This window comes from Oryzias latipes, chromosome 9, assembly GCF_053564925.1.
Source record: "Oryzias latipes strain Hd-rR chromosome 9, Olatipes_Hd-rR_3.1".
NCBI lineage: Eukaryota > Metazoa > Chordata > Actinopteri > Beloniformes > Adrianichthyidae > Oryzias > Oryzias latipes.
The window spans coordinates 32630953-32653870 of NC_136245.1; the positions used below are offsets into that span (position 1 = coordinate 32630953).

Sequence of the window (22918 nt, forward strand, 5' to 3'; positions counted from 1 at the left end):
AATCTTAGGAAAGAAATCACCAAAGTCATTCGTACTCAAGAAATCTCAGAATAAGATATTCAAATCTAGAGAGGAGTTCCACACAAGTGTTTAAAAAGGGAAAAATGACCTAAAAACTGTTAGAATTGCTTCAAAGTGAATATTATGCAACCCAATAATAATTTTTTTTTCTAATTTTAAGCAAATGTGAGCATTTATTTACCCTTATTGTAGTTTGTTTTGATAACAGTGACAGAAAACTGTTGTGGAAGTGGAAATGACTCATTTAAGAACAAGACGAAGATTAATTACTTACTGAACCAACATAAATACGCCCCACTCAATAAAAGACTCTACCCTTGTTCTACTCTTTACCCTTTTAATTTTTAAAACATTACCTCCACCCCCTTCTATTTAGAAATTGCATATTTGCACACTGGAACCACCTCTCAGGTTTGCACAATTGAAGTCCTCTGTTCCTCTTAAACTACACAAACATTGTTATAATTTACAATTGCAACAAAAATAAAAAAAAATCTGATTTTAGAACCAAATGTGAACAAAATGAGAATAATTTCTTTTGTAAGATGCATCATCTTAGTTCATGTTGTCCCATCTTAATGAATCTTCATAAAATCTAAAAGTAGCACTTCTAATCTTGGAACATAAACTTAAATCTTTGTTTCCATTATTACGACGATGCAAAAGGATTTTGACTCATTTTAATAATAATTGACTTATTATTATCTATTATTACTATTTAATTGACTTTTTTTGCGATGGCATGATTTTCGCTTCTTCTCATTGAAATCAAATACAGTCAAATACGTTTTCACCAAAACAACAGTTTGTCAATTTTTTGCACTGTTCATATTTTAGCATTTCCCAGGATTCCCTCTTGATATTGAACTCCTTATAAAACAGCCATATTTCACCCCAAAAAAAAATTCTACTCATCCTGGAAGTGGAGGCTCTGAATGACCACCTTTTTTTAATTTACAGTTGACATTTAGAAAGTGTCACATAAGGGTCCTGTGGCAGTGTTTCAACATGATCGTACGACGTAATTTAGCCAAACACAATCAAGAAATTGTACAGTTTTCAGAAAATGCTGGGGGCTGCATATTATTGATTTTATGACCAGAGCTTGGAAATTTGAACACGGGCCGGACTTTGGACAAGCAAAGAAAAGTTAAATCACCTTTAAACATCTTGAATGCCTAAAAGCAAGGTGGTTAATGTCATGGCTGAGTAGCATCATTGTAGAGCCCTTACATTACTCACTTTTCATGTTGATTTGATGTTAATGTATTTACAGATAAACCTCATTTGACTTTTTATTTTCACCATGGGAAGTAAATTAGCTGCAAAGAGCGTTGCTGAAAGCTGTTTTTATGCAGATATGTGACTTCAGAACCTGCTCAACAGTGAATCTCCAAAAGGAAAGGAATTGTGGGAGTTTTGTTTGCGTTCTGCATGATGACTAGTAATGTCAAAGGGGAAATAATAAACCTGCAGATTTTCCCTCTATTACATAAGAGAGGCAGTAGTAATACTCAGCACTGATGACTGCGACAAAGAGCCTCGGGTTGCACCAGTGAGCTTACTAAAATGAGTAACACGCTTTTTCACCAGATGGTGCTCCAACGTGTTTTACCTTCGCTCTTCTTTACTCAATATTTTTTAATCAAGATGTTGGAGGTTCCACCATATCATTACAGTGGATGCAGGTGCAAAACTGCAGGGCGTCAAAAAAATGGATGAAGACAAACTAAAAGATTAAAAAATAAGTAAAAAAAAAAAGAGGCAAAAATGTTTTGAGTGTCTGACAAAAAATAAGGTTACAGGCTGTTACAAACTCTGTGCTACAATAACAATAAATATCACATGTACAGTTATCATGATTCGGACTTTAACTTCAGTTCTGGTAACACTAAGTTGCACTTGGAGTGATAAATACTCTCATCCTCCTCTCACTCCCTCTCACTCATGGTGCAGAAAGAATTAAACATAACATGACAAACAACTCGGCAAAACAGCTAAACAACTAAACACATTTGGTCAAAAACCCTCACTTAAACCTAAATCCGTCCAGACAGGCAAAGGGAATGGTATCCCACAATCCCTTGCGGGGCCAGTCTAACAGCAGCACCAAAGTTAAACCTACTTAATTGAATTAATTTAAATGAAAGTAAAATAAATGTCTGATAACTTCGTGTTATTTTTAAGTTGAGTGAAGTAAAAAAAATAGAAATTTTATTATCTTAACTGAAGCAAATAATTGAGTTAGATCAAAGTAAAAAAGTTCATCTTTCCAACATCCATATGTGATCTTATCACCCTCTCACGGTGGAAAAAGTATTATCTGAGCTTCTTCATCCACTAAATCATCTTCAAATGGACCCGCCATGCTGCTTCACCTCTCTGAAAACAAACTAACCTTCAACTAAACCTGCTCCAGACCAGGTTATGTTCAGAGCATGAGTTGCTATGACAACTTGACATACCCTGAAACATACCTCCATTTCTGGAACCGAAAGCTGAGGTTATCCACTTCCTTAGCCTCAAACTTACCGTGGGAGCTAGCATAACCTGCTTTTTGGAATACCCCCCTGCTGGGTTGTGCTGTGCAGTGATATAACAGATTTTCTTTTGGATTCATGTTATATTTTAGCTTTCACGAGGCATATGGACGATTCACCTGGACACAACTGGATCTGAAATAATAAGGAAACGCATTAAAGACATGCCGTATTCTTTAGACATTTCTATCATCTGGCAGCGTTGGAGTTCTATTTATTTTTTTCTTTGGGAATCCGTCTGTCTTTTAGTTTTGATGAGTCTCTGAAGGCTGTGTGGCTTCGTGTTTGCCCCCCCCCCCTTGATGTGACATTGTGACTTTCCAAAAAACAATTTCATGTCAGTTTGATGGGAAAATACAAAGACTTTGAAACATAGATGACACAAAGAAGCAAAGAGCGTGAGAAGAAACGCAGATGACTCATCATAAAGCCTGTGTTTTTACAGTGCGTTTTACACAGTTGGAGCTTTGCGTCTCTCTGCAGGAATCCTGGCCCTGACAAACTAAAATGGGCCATAACTGCACCTTCACGGACACAAGCCTTTATGCTGTAGCTCAAAAGATGTCACTGTTTTTAGGAGGGAGGGAGGGTTGTATTTGCTTACAGATGCTGCGTCTCAGTTGTGCGTCTCTCTGCAGTGTGACATGCAAAAGCTGACAGTGGAGGAGCTGAAGAGGCTTCTGTACGACACCTTCTGTGATCACCTTTCCATGAAAGACATCGAGAACATCATCATGACTGAGGAGAACCACATAGAAAACCCAGAGGACTGCCAGGTGGATATAGACAGTAAGAAACCAATCCATATATTTTGAACATGTCGCTGATGCTTTTGCGTTTTTATCCTCTGCTCCATAAAGCAGATTATAGTTTCTAAAAGATGCAACACTGGTTCTCCATTAGGTTTTTAAAATTAATTAATTTTTGTTAAAATTTTGGATTATATATAGCGATGATTTGCAAGCGGTAAAATAAATTAATGCTGCTTTCAGTACTAAATCATACATCTGAAAGATGACTTTTAAATTGCATGTTTAGAAGCAGAAGACTGAATGAAGGACAAGGAAATCGTTCAGAAATGATTTAAACTTTTTTTTTGGAGCCAAAACAATTAAGAACTCAAAGTTTGATGTTAAATCAGCACCAAATCCAGCTGAGAAAAGTGACGCTAAAGACTGGCATGACTGTCAAATTTGACTAAGAAAATGGCAAATTAGCTAAAAGAAGCCTGAAAACATTTATGGAATCTAGTGTTAAAAAAACAAAATGAGCTCAGAACTATCTTCCTGAACTGAAATGACATGTTTAGCTGATGAAACTCCTGCATTGTTAGATTAAAGGAAAAAAATCCCCAATACTTCCAAGATACTTCCATTTAAAAAGAAAAAAAAAAAAAAGTATAAACTATGATGAAGCTGGACTCAAAATAGCGTGCAACTTAGATGAAACTGCCCTTAATCTAAGTCATTTTGACCTCATTCAAACCTATATGGTTTTACAGTTGTGCCTGAGCTTTTATATTCTGTTACTGTGACCAGCACGTTTTTTTCATACAAAAAGTGAGTCCAAAAGCACAAGTCCATTCTGAGGTGACACCATCTGTGGTCTTGGGCCACTTCGCTAATTTGCTACACAGCTTCCTCCTGGGATGAGAAACCACACCATTGTTCATTTTCCTTCCCTTATACCAATTCATAAGGAGGATTTCAGTTGTTGCATTTCTGATTAAAAAGTCTTTCACTTTTTACTTCCCAGAGAAACATCTTGAAAAGCACACAAATGATAAAAGGAAACATCTTTTTTCAGTAAAATTATAAAGCCAAATACTATTAACTACATATCTGATCCCATTTTCCCAACAGCTGTATCTGTCAGGAACTGGCAAACAGCAGATGAGTGGGTATGGTGACAAAAACGTTTACTAAAATAAACTTCAACATGCCAAAACAAATGAAACACCAACAGCAGAAGCTCTGATAATGAAGAACTGACACCAGAGACTTAAATACTCTGAGGATCATTAACACAAATCAAGACAGCTGTGGATGATTGACGACCTAAACCTGCTGTGACTGACTAGGAAACCAAAAAAATAAAATAAAATCAACTCTTTCAAAGTATTTTACAAGTATTTTTTTCCTTTTTTTTTTTTGGTAAAAAAACCTTTTATGTGTCAGAGAAGTAGTGCAATTATTTTCTTTTTCAAATCTACAACAAATTGTTTAACCTTTAAAGATCCACTCTGATGAAAATGGTGTTTTTAACATGTTCTTGTGGCATTTTTCTGATGATGGAGGACATATAACAAAATGAAATTAAGCTTAAAACTGCTTTTTTGAGTATTTCCTAATTTAAATTGTTGTGAATCATTAAAAAAGAGCTGATTTATGACATAGAGGATTAGGCCAAAAGCTCCCTGCTCTGCAACAGGGAGGGGAAAGGGGGCGGGGTTTCCCCCCATTAACAGTTCCGCCAACAACTCAGAGGCGACCTTCCGCTCTTCAGAAGCTAGTCCTGGAAAGCGACAACGGTTTTTGGATTTTAGCTAAAAATCATAATTAAAGGACCACTTTTAATTTCTCTTTAATGGGCCCTACAGATAAGTTATTTTCCCTTCACTTTCTGTTAATCAGCTTTTTTTAACGTTTCTTTTCCAGGCTCCAGCCCCACGCAGCATGTCAAGCAAACGTGCGTGCGAAAGAGTCTGATATGCGCCTTCGCCATTGCTTTCATCATCAGCGTCATGCTGATCGCGGCCAATCAGGTGCTGCGAAGCGGCATGAAGTAGATAGGAGCCCTGGCACCGAAGACTGCTTTACATAAAAAATGACTGAAGAAACTACACAGAAAAATAAATTAATAAAAAAAAAAAACATAAAACAGACAATCATCCAGCTGCAAAACAGACCAACAGATGACTGCAGAATCACTGAAGACACCAAGGACTTTATATGAGGAGGAACTTGTCTCACTGACAGAGACAAACATTCAAGGACGGCAGGATTTCACAAAAAGACTCAAATGTTTTTTTTTGGTGGACCGCCGATGACACATATCATTCTCAGTCAGATAACCTTGAATATTCATTAGCTGTGTGCATTGAGCAGTGTTGCATCAGTGGTGACAGCTGTAGAGAAGAATGTGGTGACTGTCCGGTTCTGTATTTGTCCTGTGCACCATTTTGAAAAACTGAAAAAAAAAACTGAGGCATTGTGGGTAAAGAAAAGGAACGACAAAAGCTGACTGAGATGGCAAAAGAGCAGGAAACGTTAACTGGTTAAGACTGAGTAGTGGTGCAATAAGCAGAACAGAGTGGGTTGTGGGAGGCCGCTCGAACCCGGTTCAGCGGGAATTTAGGTCGACATGCAGCAAATACTCAACTCTGCTCAGCAGGCCTTGGAGGAAGACCACCATCTATGCATGAAATGCATGGATCTAAAAACAATAAAATAAAAAAATAAAAAACTTGTTCTGACATATTTGTAAAAGTTTCTCTCAGTGTACTAACAATCATGACTGTGTTCCAGAACTGTTTCAATCACCAAATAACAACTGTGACCAAGACGAGTGGCGCATTGAGCCAGCTGTTGCAAAAGCCAGGCATCAGATGCATGAGAGGCTGCTTTTGCACGCGCTTAATGTCAAAAAATAAATACATAAATAAATAAAAGTTCTGCCTTGACATGATCTGTTTCTCCCACATGACTGTTTTCAAAGTGTGTTTTACAGTCAGTTGAAGAATATGCATTCAGTGCAACCTGATTGTTTTTGGGGATGCAAATGTATTAAATGCATTGCTATAGAGCAATAAGTTTAACCAGATATTTGGAAAAAAATATATAAAAATTAGTAAACAAAGAAATAAACAGGCACAGCTGATAGATTTGAAAAGCACTGCAATAAAAAATATGTGTAAAGAAAAAACATCATTTGGGGATGGCTTGTTTTCATGTGCATGCATTTTGTGCCACAGCAGACAGTGCAGACATCCAAACTAAAGTAAAGCTGCAGGAAGTGGGATCAGAAAACAGGCCAACTCACCAAAATAAGAGATGTTTCTTTACTTGAAGTCAAACTGAGGAGAGATCCAAGATAGTAGAATTTTGTACGGTTCTGCATTTTATTTACACATCACGCAAATCTAAAATGATTATTTTTGAAAGGACACATTTTTATCCTATAGTCTGGATTTTCCAAATCCCTGTAAGTCAAGTTGAGAACGACAAAAGGAAATTAAAATAATGAAAAATGAAATCTTTTAAGCAAATGTGGTCAAAATGTAAAATTCTGTAACGTTTGACTTGTTCCAACAAATTCTGACATTCATTTGAGAATTTTGTCCTCAGTGTCAAAATGTCAGAAAAAGATGAAATTCAGATATTAGCCCCAGAATTTGGGCTTAAAACTCCAACTTTTATTTAATGTAGAAATTAGTTTTTTTTAAGGATTTCTGAATTTAACCTGAATATCTTAATCTTTTTACACAAATAACAGAGTTTTTTTTAGATAGTTCATTGAAATCTAGTTTTTCCTTTAAATTCTAACTTTTATTCTTACTTTTTTTTTTCAAAATGTTTGACTTTACATTAAACATTTTCCTAAATAAATACCCGAACCAAATTTTGGTTGTGAAATTGTTGCTTTTCTTTCTAAGGATCTTTCACTAAATTTGCACATCAGAAATGACTGAATTCCAAGTAAACGCTCCACAATGATCCGAAAACCAAAATGTTCAACTTTGTTGAGAAAAGACAAGAAAAAGTGAATTTATTGATATTTTTGTTCCCATCTTGCACTTTAAAAATGTGCGTCCGTGCACAACTCACCGCCATGATTGTTCATCAGACGTTGTTTGACCACCAACATAATCTCATTTTCCAGAATTCATATATTTTTTTATCCGGAGTTGCTTTGATATTTTAGTGAAGGTAACCGATCTAGTTGTGCCTGAACAGTAAAATTTCTTTTCGCAGATTGTTAAAGGTGTAATAGGATCATTTATTGCCTTATTCTTCGAGACACTTTGACAGGAAACATGACCCTTAACATATTTATTGTTTGTAACTTGAGCAGGAAAAAATAAACTGCTTCTTTTTTTTGTTTTTTAATGTCTGAAAACTGTGTAGAAACATGTTGGTAGTCTGCTGAATGTTCTGTCTCTCCATCGTACTGTATTTTGATACTTGTCTTTGATTAATGCAAATATGTTTATTGAACACGTGGAATCTGTCACCAGATGTTCTTCTGTCTGTGGAACACGAATAAAATCATGAAACAACTGCGCTCAAAAAACAAAAAGACTCTTTTTGAGATGATTTGTTCCGACTGACATGATTCTAGATTTGAAATAATTGAATAAAAAGGATTTTTCAGAGATTATTCAAAAAAACAAAAACTTTATTTTGACATTACCTCTTGTGTCTTTTGAATCCACAAATAAATATTTGTTATAGATAGATAGATAGATAGATAGATAGATAGATAGATAGATAGATAGATAGATAGATAGATAGATAGATAGATAGATAGATAGATAGATAGATAGATAGATAGATAGATAGATGGATGGATAGATAGATAGATAGATAGATAGATAGATAGATAGATAGATAGATAGATAGATAGATAGATAGATAGATAGATAGATAGATAGATAGATAGATAGATAGATAGATAGATAGATAGATAGATAGATAGATAGATAGATAGATAGATAGATAGATAGATAGATAGATAGATGGATAGATGGATAGATGGATAGATAGAAACGTGCCAGATGTGCCAAAACAGCATGGAGATGGAAAAGTGTTGACAAGTTTCCAGCGGATAAATACTTAAATAAGCAGATATACATACACTACTTTTATAAATCTGTACATTGGCATGTTCTGAAAATCTGTCAATTCATTTATATGACAACCTAACATGAATACAGTCCAACATGTTTAAAGCTCAAACAATCAAAAAGTAGAAATGAGAAACACGAGAAAACAACAACACAGTTAAAAATGTCCATCCTTGGTTCCACCTTAAGACTTGTCCTTGGTGGCTCCTACACACCCCTTACTCAGTCCTCGTGTCCCTGCCACCATGGTCAGATTTATAATAATAATCAAAATAATTAAAAAAAATACTAAAACGTTTTATTTGTTTTCGTCTTTCTATGAACCCAAGGTTTATCAAATTTGTCATAAGATAAAAAACAAAGCAGCAATAAAATATCCAGTTGTAATATACAGTTAAAATAAAGTAAAGGAAAGGGGGGAGGGATCAGCAAGTCAGAAAGGGTGTTTTTTAGCCTCCTGGTGAATTGTCCCACCCAATGTTTCAGAGGTTTTACTTAGGAGAAAAAACCTCTAATCTCATTTTATCTATACAGCCAGTCATACGTGGATGAGGGAGGCATTGTCCTTTTGCTTTAGCTCCACAACAACATGTGCCACTGAAACTTCTCAGAGGTCTGTTCATAAACGGACAAGAACATTTTCATTTTGCAGAAAAAGATATTCTTTTGTCTTTGTACGGAAAGTATGCTCTTCCTGACAATCCTCGTCTTTTAAATACACGCTTTGTGCAAAATGGCAGAGCAAGCCGTCTTCGGCAGAGCGACAAAACCGATTTGTCATTTTCAGAAGAAACAGAAGAATACTTCATTTGTTTTCTTTCGCTATGAAAGTGCCTCAAGCTGAGTGCTGGTAATCAACAGAAAATAACTGCTTCTGCATCTGTCTCCTCAATGTGTTAAGTGGAAACCTTGAACACGGAGAAGGAAAAGAATGTCGGCTGTCGCCAGCAAACTGCTAACTGTAACGACCTGATGATCAATGGAGGTCAGAAAATCCCTTTTCACTGCTGCAAAATCAATGACGACGGAAAGAGAAGACCCTGAGCTTCTGAAGAGAGGGAAAAGACCAGAAGCTTGTTTTCAGGAGAGAACTCGCATTGATTAATCCGAGATTCAGGGAAACTTCACTCACCTGCAGCTCAATAGGAGACGCACTGTAAAAGCCAGCAAAAGGCTCAAACCACAGCTTTTGATGAACCAAGAGACAATTTGTTTGCATTCCAAAGGTCAAACACTGTTGATTCAAAAGAAAAAAAGTCATTGTTTCTTTTTATTAAGTATAACTGAGAAAATTCAGAAGTGCAGCTTAATGCTGAAGAATGAAACATTTGCTCTGAAGTGCAGTTAGAGCAGCGTTAAAATTGAAGCCATTCATTAAAAAAACTAAATGTCAGATCATCACGTAGATTATTTTAAGTGGAGAACCCCCCCCCCCCCCCCCCCCCCCACACACACACACACACACTCATAGAAAATGACATACCCCCCCAAAAAAACTATTTTATGATAAATTAAAAATAAAAAAACGGTTACTATATTAAGCTACTGTCTTCTTCTGTCATCCGTTGTATAAATATTTAAAAACAATTAATCTTATGTATAATTAACTCAACTATCTTAACAATAAAGGAAAAATAAAATACTGCAAAAAATCTGCAGACTAAAAAGATGATGAATCCAAATAATCAATGGATCCTCGTGCCAAAAAAACAGTAAAATATGCTGAAAAGGCAGAGTGGTAAAAAACCCCCAAAAAAAGAAAAAAAATATAGGGAGCCCCTAAAGGGACATTGAAGAAAAACAAATGAAGTTATAAAAAAAACAAAAAAAAAAAAACAGGCGCGCACCTGTTATTTTTTATTTTTATAACTTAATTTCCTTTTCTTCAATGTTCCTTCAGGGCTCTAAAAATCCACTGAAGGAGTAAAAAAAACTAATTGGATGCATCTGAAGTGTTAACTTGTCACAAAGATGTAATACATATAAAGGTAAAAACATTACAAAAGGTAAACAGAAACAATGAAAACTGATGGTACCTACAAAATGTACTGTCCTGTAGCAGACCTGGACCACAAGGAAGGCTTTCGCAATTTTACTTTCTTACTGCGCCTTCGAATGAAAATGTTTGCATGCACCTGGTACCTGGTGAAAATAACCATTTCCCCACAACTATGATAACATCACGAGCGGGAGAAACCTTAAAAAGATGTGGGGCCAAAATCTTGAATGTGGCTCAAAAATTATTTCAAAATCTAACGAAACCGAAACACAAATCAGGGATATCTGAAGTAAGTTTGGTAATTATTATGAGATTTCTCACACGTCCCACTAGGCGAGTCTACAACCACAACCCAGTTTTGCTAACCTTTGACTTCAGGAAGAAGCTGCCATCTTAAAATGTTGGAATGAGAAGTTGTAGATTTTGAACGGCGTTAGTGTGGCGAGGTCGCAAAAGTGGAGTTCCCCTTTTGTTCACACATTTTTATTAGAATATTGTGAAAATTTATTACACTAATCCTTGGCTGAAGCTGTACAAAAGTATATGATACAAAAATATTAGAAATGTGGACGTGGTTAGCAAAAAAAAAAACATCGCCAAGGAAATCCAAACGTTCACTTTTGCCGAATCATCTAAACATGATGTAGACCTGTTTGTCACCCCTGGCGACCAAAAAATAAAATGGTTGCTATGGAGTTAAAATCAACAGAAAACTGCCAAATTGTAAACAACGTGTCTTTTTTAAGAATGCAGCTTTGAGGGGGGCAGGGCCAGAAAGGGAGAGCGAGGGACGGATAACAGCCGCTCTGACAATGAAAGCGGGTCGAAAGGGGGCGGCAAAAGTTTTGGCTTTAGGATCTAACCGACATAAATGAAACCCACAGAGAGAGAAAATGTAATTTACGAGCACTCAGTGGTGGCCACAGAGGTTTGAAGAGGTTTGCTCGACCCGCAGAATGGAAAGTGGCCACAAGATATGAACAAGCCTACAGAAACAAAGGCTGTCTTGGTAAAATGAGGAGATTCCTCTCAAAAGTTCCCTCCAGACTTTGCAGAACTATCGATTTCGATTTGCATAAGAAGTGTGAAAGGCGATCTTCAGCCAAACAAGAAAAAGCCAGATCTTCTAACCTTTACAAAGTTGCTAATTGAAAGCACAAGGTCTTGAGTCAATTTTAATAACAGTGCCTAATGCTTCGTAAGTGGGGAGACCCGGATCCTGGCATTTAAGGGCGTGACCTTCTGCCTGTGGCAATCTTCTCAAGTCGGATCCCTGCGCAGTGAATCAAGGATGACTAATACCCTGCAGCAACCGAACTGCTGCAGAGGGGCTGCAGATCTGAGACACTTTATATTCTGCGACTTTGGCGTAAAGCATAAGAAGTTCAGCAAGTTCTTCATCTCAAGTTTAGTGCGGCAACGACCCCAAGGAAAAATCCCATTTTAAGATAACATAACAGAATGAACTATATTGATCTGTCAATATTTAACTTTTATTTGCAAAAAAACGAACTAAATGAAACAAAAAGGTTTCTTTTGGGCACTGAATGTATAGTTTAGGAAGGACATCTGGATTTTGGTAAAGGCTTAACAATTATCTCTTGGTTAACTGTTAGAACACATTTTGTTAGACTGTAAAATCGATTCAGATAAAATGGCACAGTCTTAAACACATGGCCTCCTGTTAAATTTGCTAAAGATGTCACTCAACACAACTCAAAGCTCAAACATAAACACGGGATAAATGTAAGGCAACAATGAATGCATCGCAAAAACGGAAACTTTCATTTGACTTCAAGACTGAAACTCCTTCAAAAATATCAGGTGACGTTCAATAGGTGACCAATAGGATCACCCAAAGATGGAGACTTGGGCCAAATCCGCATTGCTTCTCTAGTCCTACGGCTTCTCTCAACATTTATCCATCCAAGAGGCAAATTTGGACTTTAATTCAATTCAATTCAATTTTGTTTATATAACCCAATATTACAACAAAGACTCTCCTTCTCGGTAAGGAAAAACTCCTAAAAAAACGGATTCCGGAAAAAAAGAAAGAAACTTTACTACCAACTTTATGACATCATCAATAGTTGCCAGTCATCTACATCAGTGCGTAGCTGCCAGCGCTTGTAAAATAAATAACAACATCGGTTTAAAACCTTATGAAGTCACACAAACTCTACTTACGTTTAACCCGTGTGCTATCTTAGATGACCCCACCATTACATTGACGTGTTCTTCCTACCATGACAAAGGTGGATAAAGGTGGAAAGATTTCATGTAATAATTTCATGTCTTGGACTTGTGCTGCATGACTGAGTATTTGTAATGATAAAATGTTCATTTCAATCAATACAATAGGTCTTAAGATTTGACTTGTAGCTACAGCTAAAGACTTGAGACTTGGAAAAAAAGAACCTTAAACCTTGTTCCAAAAGATTCCATTGTAATGCTGCACAGCCAAGAAGCAGATGAAGAGCATTGTGTGAAGTAAATTTAAAGAAGAATAATGTTCTGCACATGTCTACCTTTGAACATATTCTAAAACAGATCTGGATTGGGGTTGTTTGATTAAACCAGTAGTAACTGGCGGAAATTTCATAGAATTATAAGCATTAATACCAGGACATTATTGAGGACAAAACACAATTGTTTGTTTTTTTGTAGTGGTTTCATTTTAATCCAAGTTAACCGAAGACTGTTGGGTTAAAAATAACCCAATCCAGCTTTGGTTATTTTTTAACTATACGGGGTTCTTAGGTTCCCGAAGTGGCAAAAACTGTAAGTATACATCAAAAATATGTAAAGCAGCACATGAAGCATAGATTATGCAGAAAGACTTGGGTTGTAAACTGGAACTTTCCGATAAACTGAATTTAATGGAAATATGTGCTTTTGATGACATGGCAAACATTTTCTGGAAAAGCTGATTTTTTGGAAAAGCACAGTGCAGGCTGTGAAACTGCTAAACATTTCCCTCTGTGCAGGCTTTCACTTTGCTGACAGTTAATGTTGCATGTCTGTTTTCAATCACCATGACAAAGAGCTACAGCTGCATTTCTTTCCAAACTTCACCTCCAGCATTTGAGCTACACTTTCTGGATGCGTGTTCTGCAGGAACGTCAACATGCTCCTGGCCTCGTTGTTAGTTAAACGTTGACATCCATTTCCGTCCCTCTCTCGCCTGCCGCCTTTCTGTCCGTCTCTTCTGCTGTATTATCATTCTCTTCATGGTCATAAACTGGTGCCAGGAAGTTGATTGGATCAGGAGTCACAGAACTTCAAGTTATAATTGAATTGAAGCCGCTGTCTTCCCTGGAGTCAACCAGCGGCTCTTGGGTAGGAAATACTAAGCAGCGCATTTAGAATATGCATGAGATGAGTTACTGTAGATTTAAACAGTGGCCATAAAGAGGTTAATAGCTTTTGAGCATCTGCATAATTTTTCTTTAAAACTGTGATTAGAATTCTTGTGGTTGGATTTCAAAGATCTAAATTTGTCATCACTCACAGCAGTGGAAGGATGGATAAAAATGTTATGAGCCGCTGGTTGTTTGACATGCTGGTTATGTCCTCTTCTGATGGAACGTTTTCATCCCTGCGTGTTGTCAAACATTGCCTCCCTAAGATTTGCCTGACTTCACTTGAACCAGAGAGAAGTCATGTGTTTATTTATAACTTACTGCTGTGTTTTGCTGATCTGTTTGTTGGCTTGGAGGCTGATCAATCATCTGGCTGAGGATGCTTGCTCAGAAGTGCCTGTGGAACACTCTGAGGAGTCCAGCTTCCACTCTTGGAATTATGTAAAAGTAAATTCACAAACAACTCCTTGAGGGCAAAGGTCAAAGTATCAAACATACATTTCTGCTTAAAATGAAAAGCTGCATGCAGAATTAAACTTCTATTGTTTACTCCCATCTTACTGATGACTGGAGTGTGTTGTAAGATCACCTTATGAAAGTATGTCATTAGTACCTGCGACATGCATTAGCCTTACAAATCCTGGACAATACATTTACTACATGCAAGACAATGGTACGCTCCATTTTCATGACATCCCTTGAGGTGGCCACACAAGCCTCTGAGATGCAGTCGCTCCTCTTTACGACCCTTCACGGGTCCGAACAACCCAAAAACCTGCAGCAGCCATATGCTGCATGTTCGTTCACACCATAGTTTGCATGTGAGAACAGTGCAGACTGACCCCTCCCCCCTGGCCTTCCAAACAGAAAGTACCTGCTGGCTCCAAGAAGCCAAAACCCCATTGACTTCTACGTATAGAGAAATAAACTGCTGTTACTCAGTCATTCTATTGGTCAGAATAAACATTCTGGATCTGATACCTTTTAATAACATATTCTTGCTAATTCTAATTTAGTTTCATGATATTGTTTCTTTATCCCAAGTTATAAAATGACCAATCAGATGCCTCGGTGAAAGCATGGTTGCCCCCACCACAAATGTTTGATTGTCAGATTCTTGCGAGCCTAAGGTAAGATGCTTGTTATGGGAGACATCACCCCCGGCTGTGTCCATCTCTATATGAAGTCTATGGTTCAGAGCGGGCACGTGACACACATTCTTGTACACACATTTAGCATGTGGTGTTCACACTGGACTGTCGCTACCCAACGCTAGCGCATGTACCAGCAGTTGGAAGAGGCTTGGTGCGAAATGTGGAAGTGGTGCAAATCTTGTGCAAATCTTCTTTCAAAGCTCTATTCCAATATATGAAAGATTTGGTGTCATAGAATTCCAGCTGGTACTAACAGCAATTATTAATTTCTCAGTTGCCGATTCCATGAATTAAAAAGGATGCCATCATACATCACTACCAAATCAGAGTCCCTGTGTAAGTGTGGCTCCTTCTAATGTCTGTAAAGCCCACTTAAGCTGCAGAGTCAGATTGTATAGTTGGTGCGTCTTTCTTAAATGAGCTTCCACAGTCCAAGTTCTTCGTTTTAGATGTTTACTTTCAAAATAGGCTGTGACAAAAAAACGTAAATTATGGTTCAAACATAAAAGCATGTTATAAGGACGCAAAAGTACAGTAAAAAAACTAGTGCGCTCTCTCTGCTCTACAGCTTCACTAAGCTGACTAAACGACGCGCATCAACTACGTCATGCATCTTGCAACATTTTTTCCATGTTTACCCATTTTATGGCATATTTGATCAAAAAAGAACCAAAGGGCATCTTGGTTATATCTAAAGTTGAGTTTTTATGTCTCGCTTCCTGTTTCTTTTGGTTCCGCTTCTATACTTTAGTCAGTTTTGAAATTCCTCCTTCATTATTTAACAGAATATTTTTTTTCTATTTAATCCTCCATCTTTCTGGCCAAAAAAGCTCACATTTACATGCATAATTCTCTTTCAGAGATCAATTAGCTGAACTGCTCTCATCCTTCTGGAGTTTACTGACAAAGGCTTCAGTCCTTTTGTCCGAACACACCTCAAAGGGAAATTACAAGGATCAAATACTTGCAGGATCGTTACCGCTTCATCCCAATGCTGGACAAGGGCCTTTGTATTTCACAAAAATGACTTTTCAGAACAAAGCCGGAATTAAAAAGCGAAATACTTCACTCAAGCTATGAAAGTTCAATTACATTTCTAAGAAATTTTGTTTGCATTTAATTAAAATATTTGACATGTTCAATGATCCAGTTTTAACCCTCTGACTCTTAACTGGTATTAAAACGTTGTAATCACAAATCTTTGATTTTACCAAAGTGTGACAATAATATCTTAATAAAAACTTGGACTTGAGAATGTGAATCAACACATTTAACATCACACAAACAAGAATAATCTCAAAACACAGTTTAGTGAGCAATAAATTAATTTAGACATTTACGATTTTTTCATGTATATTTGATCCCTTTGGGTTTGTTGCTGCTGCTTTGAAATAAATGTAAACCTAAAAAAATAACTTGGTAAATCAAACAAATCTTGTTTCCATAAATTACACAAAGATCTGCAGGTCCTCAAGCTGTGAATCAGCCCAAACCATCACACTTCCACCACCAAACAAACGCTACATCATTTTCCTCAACCAAACAAACTCTTTGTTTACAAAACTACTCATGTTTATTCCCTTTAATTGTGTAATGGCTTAAATTAAACTAATGTGATGCAAAAGGGATTTTGATTGTTGCCTTGAAAAATCTGACTATAAAATATGTATTCTTTTTTAAATATGATTTATTTTATTTAATATTAATTATTTTAACAATCAAATATTTCAAAGTCAAATCATATCATATTTAGTTTATTTCATTTATTTTAAATATTTTATCAAAACAACAGATAAAGGAGAATCCTGGAGCTTAATAAAGCCTTTTCCTTCATGACAATTTCACTTTGTCACAAAAGAAAACTAAAAAAAGAAAACAAATAATAAATGGAAAAAAAAACCTATTGCTGCGATTCCTGAATCACCATCAATCCCATTATAAAAGTCACCATTCATTACGATCATCATGGAACTCAGACAGATGGTTCATATCTTCATGTTTGTAACCGCTGAGGTCTTTTCCAATTCATCAAATTTTGTTATCTAAAACCCCAAAGCCCAAAAGATATTTCAAAATAGGAACAAACTAGTGAAAGATATAGGAACTGCATGATAGATAGAGCCAATCAATGGAAAAAAATAAGTGGCATTTCTTTGGAGGGCTAAGAAAGAAATTGGCCCAGTCGTATTAAACTCAGAATAATCCAATCAATGTTCTACAATTATGTTGACTCATCTGAAAGGACTGCCTTTGAAATTTTTAATGCCATGTTATCATATCTTTAGTCATCAGTCTAAAGTTTGAGGCTTTCACTCCAATGTCATTCTCCAAATCTTTGAGAGTCTTTAACATGGAGAACATTTTTACGGAATGAAAATAGCTACATAACTTCAGTTTTGAAACATGAAATTCTGAAGTTATCGTTCATGTAAATTAGATTATGATTACAGAGTACGTTGTTTACAGGGAGATGAGGGCAATTTCTGCTCAATTTATAATTGTTTAATTGAGGCAACAGTAGTTTAAAAAGGTGCTGAAGATTGACTGTTGCTGCTGTTTCTACAGAACTAAATCTGTCATGTCTGCTCTTTAACACCCAACTGAAGCTCCAGGAAACAGTGAACCAATCCCAGCTTGATCACCGAATGAAGTCCTTTAACAATTCATTTTACCGCGGCCGGGCTTTGACATCCCATCCAGAAGCTCATCAGACCTCCGTGACATCATCTTCCCGCCTCAAAGCAGCTGTTTCTCTGGAATCGGAGGCTGCTGCGTCTCCTCCTGTGTTCCAGACCCACCTGAGCCTGAAAAAGCGCTCTCTGTGTTGATGTCTGAAGTTTGTTCAGTTTGTAAGAAACATTCAAATTAGTTCCTAGATCAATAACAGAAATCAACAAAGGCAGTTAGGAAGGCTCCTGTCAGATAAGTATCTGTAAAAATGTATTTTTGAAGTTTTTTTATTTCCATCCTATTGTGAGGAATAAACTTCCACGACACATTTACACAACAGCATTTTGAAAAAAGGTTTTGGAGAGCTGTTCTTAATATAAAACTCAATAAATGACTAAGCACACCACTTAAATCTCCACTTTTGTGCACATGGCTCAGCTTTCAAACAGCATCCAGCATTGATCACACATTGAGTTATGGCCTACTTTATTATTTAGCAAAGGTATGCTTCAAAAAATACTTGTAATTGTCCTGTTGAGAAACACAAACCTCTTTTAAATGCCAATCTCAACTCATCGTTTAAAATTTAAACAATGTAAAACCCGGTGTGCTCATCAGGATTTTTCTGTCTTATCAACTTTAGCAGATTTAAAACTGATAAGATATTCTTCCATGCTGTATATTGAGTGTCCATTTAATGAATGGCCCTGCCGTTTCCTCCTCACCAGGATAATCAGACTCAAATTGAAAATATCCAGCAGCCAATTTCAGTGCTGGTTTCAGTGTTTTGCGTCTTCCTGAACAAATCTTCCATCTTGCCAGTGCAGAGGCAGCGTAGAGTTTATGAACGGAATGGACATTTTTAAACCTTTTGGCAGCTTTTCTTCTCTTCTCGACTAAAATCTGTTTTCTCAAATTAAGGTTATTTTGCCGTTGAAAAACTTTCTTGATGAGATTATTTTTCTTGCAAGACAGAAAATGAGACAATTTTTCTTGAAACAAGAAACATTTTACTTTCTTAAGATTTATTTTTTCCAGTACATTTCAAGAATAACTTGAAAAGAATCTATCGGATCAGAGCCGGATTACAAAAACTATAACAAACTTTATTAACTCAGTAGGGGTGGGATTATATAAACTCTACTTGACTTTAGTTAATGATCACTATATTTAATCAAGTAAATGTGACTTAACTTTTTTTCTCTCCCTGTTTTTTATTTATGCATTTCATTATTTCTGTAATAGGTTTTGTAAATCTGTGTGAACTTTTTTATTGTATTGACTGTAATGCTTTGAAATCAATCAACCCATCAAGATGAAATTATCATGGATGCTAACTCAGATAACTCAGATAAAAAAACAAAAAAAACTGAGGCCTGACGTCATTTTTCACATACAGTAGTTCTGTTTTCTGGTTATTTTGTATTAGTACGTGCAAATACATCTGTTTATGATTGAGAGTAATTATAATGTCAAGAAGATTTTCCAATCAATTTATGAATTAATGTATTAAATAGCAATTTATTTTATTGTCTTGTTCATATTTTAAAATAAGGCAAGGCAAGTTTATTTGTAGAGCACAATTCGTACACAAAGTAATTCAAGGTGCTTCACAAAACAGAAAAATGCATTAAAATCACAATACATCATAGAAATAATCAACGTAAAATTTACTTTAAAAGAAAAGAAAAAATTTGAAAATTGATTTAAAAAGAAAGGAAGGAAAGGAAAGAAAAGTGCAGATAGGACCTTTCAGTCATATACACGGCTAAACAGAATTTTTTTTTAGATTTAGATTTTTTAGATTTATTTATTTATTAATCCCACGAATGGGAAATTTCCTTGTCACAGTAGCATGGAGTTTGGCACAAGCATGTACAGACAGTAATGACGAGTTATCAAATACACATTTTGAAAGAATATATACAAAAATAAGAGTGTTTAGATAAATAAACAGGGAAAGAGATGTGCAGGAATATAGAGGTCATCTGTATATACAGTTTTGGTAGTGGAATAAAAAACAAAAAACTATGAAACTATTTATTTAGGCTGGTGTTGAACAGCCTGATGGCAGCTGGGATGAAGGACCTGCTGTAGCGTTTCTTTTTTGCATCGTGGGTGCAGCAGTCTGCCACTGAAGGAGCTGCTGAGGTCAGAAACAGTCTGATACAGTGGGTGAGAGGGGTTGTCCATGATTGATGTCAGCTTGGCTAACATCCTCTTCTCACCCACCTCCTCGATGGAGTCCAGGGAGCAGTCCAGGACAGAGCCGGCCCGTCTGACCAGCTTGTTCAGTCTCTTCCTTTCTCTCTTTGAGCTTCCACTGCTCCAGCAGACTACTGCATAAAGGATGGCCGAAGCCACCACAGAGTCATAAAAAGTTCTTAGCAGTGTCCTGCACACCCCAAAGGACCTCAGTCGTCTGAGCAGGTGGAGACGACTTTGGCCCTTCTTGTACAGGGCGTTCGTGTTGTGTGTCCAGTCCAGTTTATTGTTTAGGTGAACACCCATGTTCTTGTAGTCCTCCACGACCTCAATGTCCAAGCCCTGGATGTTCACCGGTGCAGTCAGATGTGGTTTCCTGCTGAAGTCGATCACCATCTCCTTCGTCTTGCTGGCGTTAATGTGCAGGTGGTTCAAAGCACACCAGTCCACAAAGTTGGTGATGACCTCCAGGTACTCCAGATCGTTTCCCTGAGATACCCGCCCGACAATGGCTGTATCATCAGAGAACTTCTGGAGGTGGCAGCTCTCAGTGTTGTGTGTGAAGTCCGATGTATACAGGGTGAAGAGGAAAGGAGAGAGCACGGTACGCTGCGGAACCCCAGTGCTGCAAACTACCACATCAGACACACAGTCATGAAGCCTCACATACTGCGGCCTGTTGGAGAGGTAGTCGATGGTCCATGCAGCCAGGCTACTGTTGACTCCAGCTCCCTCCAGCTTCCCCCTGAGCAGTGATGGTTGGATGGTGTTGAAAGCACTGGAGAAGTCAAAGAACATGACTCTCACAGGGCTGCCAGTGTCATCTAGATGGGAAAAGCATCTGTGCAGCAGGTAGATGACAGCGTCTTCCACACCTATACCTGGACGATAGGCGAACTGAAGCGGATCCATGTTGCCGTTCACCAGATGACGGAAGTGGTCCAGGATGATCCTCTCCATGGTCTTCATCAGATGAGAAGTCAGGACTACTGGCCTGAAGTGGTTCGGCTCACTGGGACGTGCAGTCTTGGGAAATGGAAACACGCAGGATGTTTTCCACAGGATCGGAACCCTCTCCAGACTGATGCTCATGTTAAAGATGTGCAGAAAAATCCCACAGAGTTGATCTGCACAGTCCTGGAGGAGTCTGGCGCTGATACCATCTGGGCCAGTAGCCTTCCTTGGTTTGATCCTCCTCAGCTCCCTCCTCACCTGGTCCGTGGTTTTAAGTCTAGATTTGAACATGAACACAGAAGAGGCCTGTCTTACGACTTCAGGGAGGCTGTTCCAGATTTTAGCTGCAGAATATTGAAACGCTGATTCCCCTTGTTTAGTTCTGACTCTGGGAATCAACAGGAGGCCGGCCCCTGAGGTCCTCAGAGTACGAGATGCTTCATATGGCACTAACATGTCAGAGATGTACTTTGGTGCTCGGCCATGGAGAGACTTGTACACTAGCAGAGCTGCTTTGAAGTCTATTCTTTGAGGTACAGGGAGCCAGTGCAGAGACCTGAGCACAGGACTAATGTGATCATACTTCCTGGTTCTGGTCAGGACTCCAGCAGCAGCATTCTGGATGTACTGAAGCTGTCTTACAGCTCGTTTGGAGAGGCCGGTGAGCAGGCCGTTACAGTAGTCTAACCTACTGGAGACAAATGCATGAATAAGTATCTCCAGGTCTGGCTTTGACACTATGTTTTTGATTTTGGCAATGTTTTTCAGATGGTAAAATGCCGCTGATGTTACTGACTTGATATGGAAGTTAAAGTTCAGGTCAGAGTCCATGATTACCCCTAGATTTCTGACTTGATTAAACCAATAAATTCAATTAAATCAATAAATCAAAATGCAAAAAATAAGAAACTCAGGAAGGGAGCAAATACTTTTCATGGCTTCAAATCCAGTCCATGCTTAATGTCTTATTTGTTTATTAAGTTGTTGTTACAACAACTTAAATGAAGTTAATTCACAAAGTATGGAAAACTGTTATTTATTCATTTACCTTCTGTTCCTGTTATGGCATCTATTAGGAATTGGTCATGAGGTTCTAAAAAAGCAACGTGATGCGGTTCATGCTTGTGCAGCCTTCTTAGGATTACTAAAAGCAGACACAGGGATGCCCATGTGATATTCTTCCTGCCAGCTTATCCTCACCAGTCCCATTTTGTGATTGCCTCTAAACTGGATCCTGCCATAATTAGGATGAAAAGCTGGTTTACACCGTGTTGATGAGCAGCTTTTGTACAAAGAAATGGATGAGATAAAAGGAAATAAGCATCAGCATGTTTAGTGAGAGTGAAGCATGTCCTCATTCTATCCAGGGCTATGATTCAGCACACACCACGGAGGGAGAGGTGAATGAGTTTGTGTGGAGCTGCTGTTTTCACCAGCAGCTGGTTAATCTGTCTCTGCAGCAACAAGAGGTCTGATGTATTCAAACCGAACGAAGAAGAACTGAATGGATGAAAACAATGAGCCAATTTGTGAGACAAAGTAAACCAACCACTTTTTAAAGGTGGACCTTTTAGGTGCTTTGTTTGAATGATGCATCTCATACTCTCCTTGTTTTCTATTTTTTTTCCTCGCCCATTTAAAGGTAGATTTACAAGGTAATGCCTCTCAAAATGGAGACTGGCTTCTCAGAACCGGTCACTGTCAAATAAGGTCAAACTTCCTGTCACTTCAACCATCGCAAGCTTCGTTTTCAAACAGCAGCAGAACATTCAGGATCACCAGACTGTTAGTTTGGATCTCAGAGTTGGGTTGGGATGATTTACGGTAAGTTGTCATCATCACAACACAAGGGAATTAAGCTGTTATTGCTGCAGCTGCTACCTGCAGGACTGACCATGCTGACACGCAAACAATATTCACAAGACAAATGGGTTTGCACTGCATGCATCTCAAATTCAGATTTCCAAAAATCTTTTGCTTTGGAGGGAAAGAAAAAATGCAAACTGGAAGATATCTATAAAAACCTAACAATTCTTTTAAAATGATTTTTTATTTTATTGGATTAAGAACTGAATTTGATTTTTTTCCCCTTGGTTTACACAACAGCTGAGGGAACTGCAGCTTTCATGAGGTTTGAGAGCTCAGTAGTAAAACTGATCAAAACAAAA

General features: G+C 37.5%; 1 protein-coding gene across 2 annotated transcripts in view; it reads left to right on the forward strand.

Moving 5' to 3' along the window:
- cabp7a (calcium binding protein 7a) overlaps positions 1-7859 on the forward strand; it is a 29529-nt gene extending 21670 nt beyond the window's left edge. Inside the window, exons 4-5 of one of the 2 annotated variants that reach the window (XM_004072062.5) lie at positions 3200-3350; positions 5219-7859. In XM_004072062.5, coding sequence (XP_004072110.1) covers positions 3200-3350; positions 5219-5349 — 282 coding nt within the window. In that variant the 3' untranslated portion in view covers positions 5350-7859. The remainder of the gene's footprint in view (positions 1-3199; positions 3351-5218) is intronic. The other variant, XM_020705693.3, reaches the window with a different exon arrangement.
- Positions 7860-22918: the final 15059 nt, after the last annotated feature.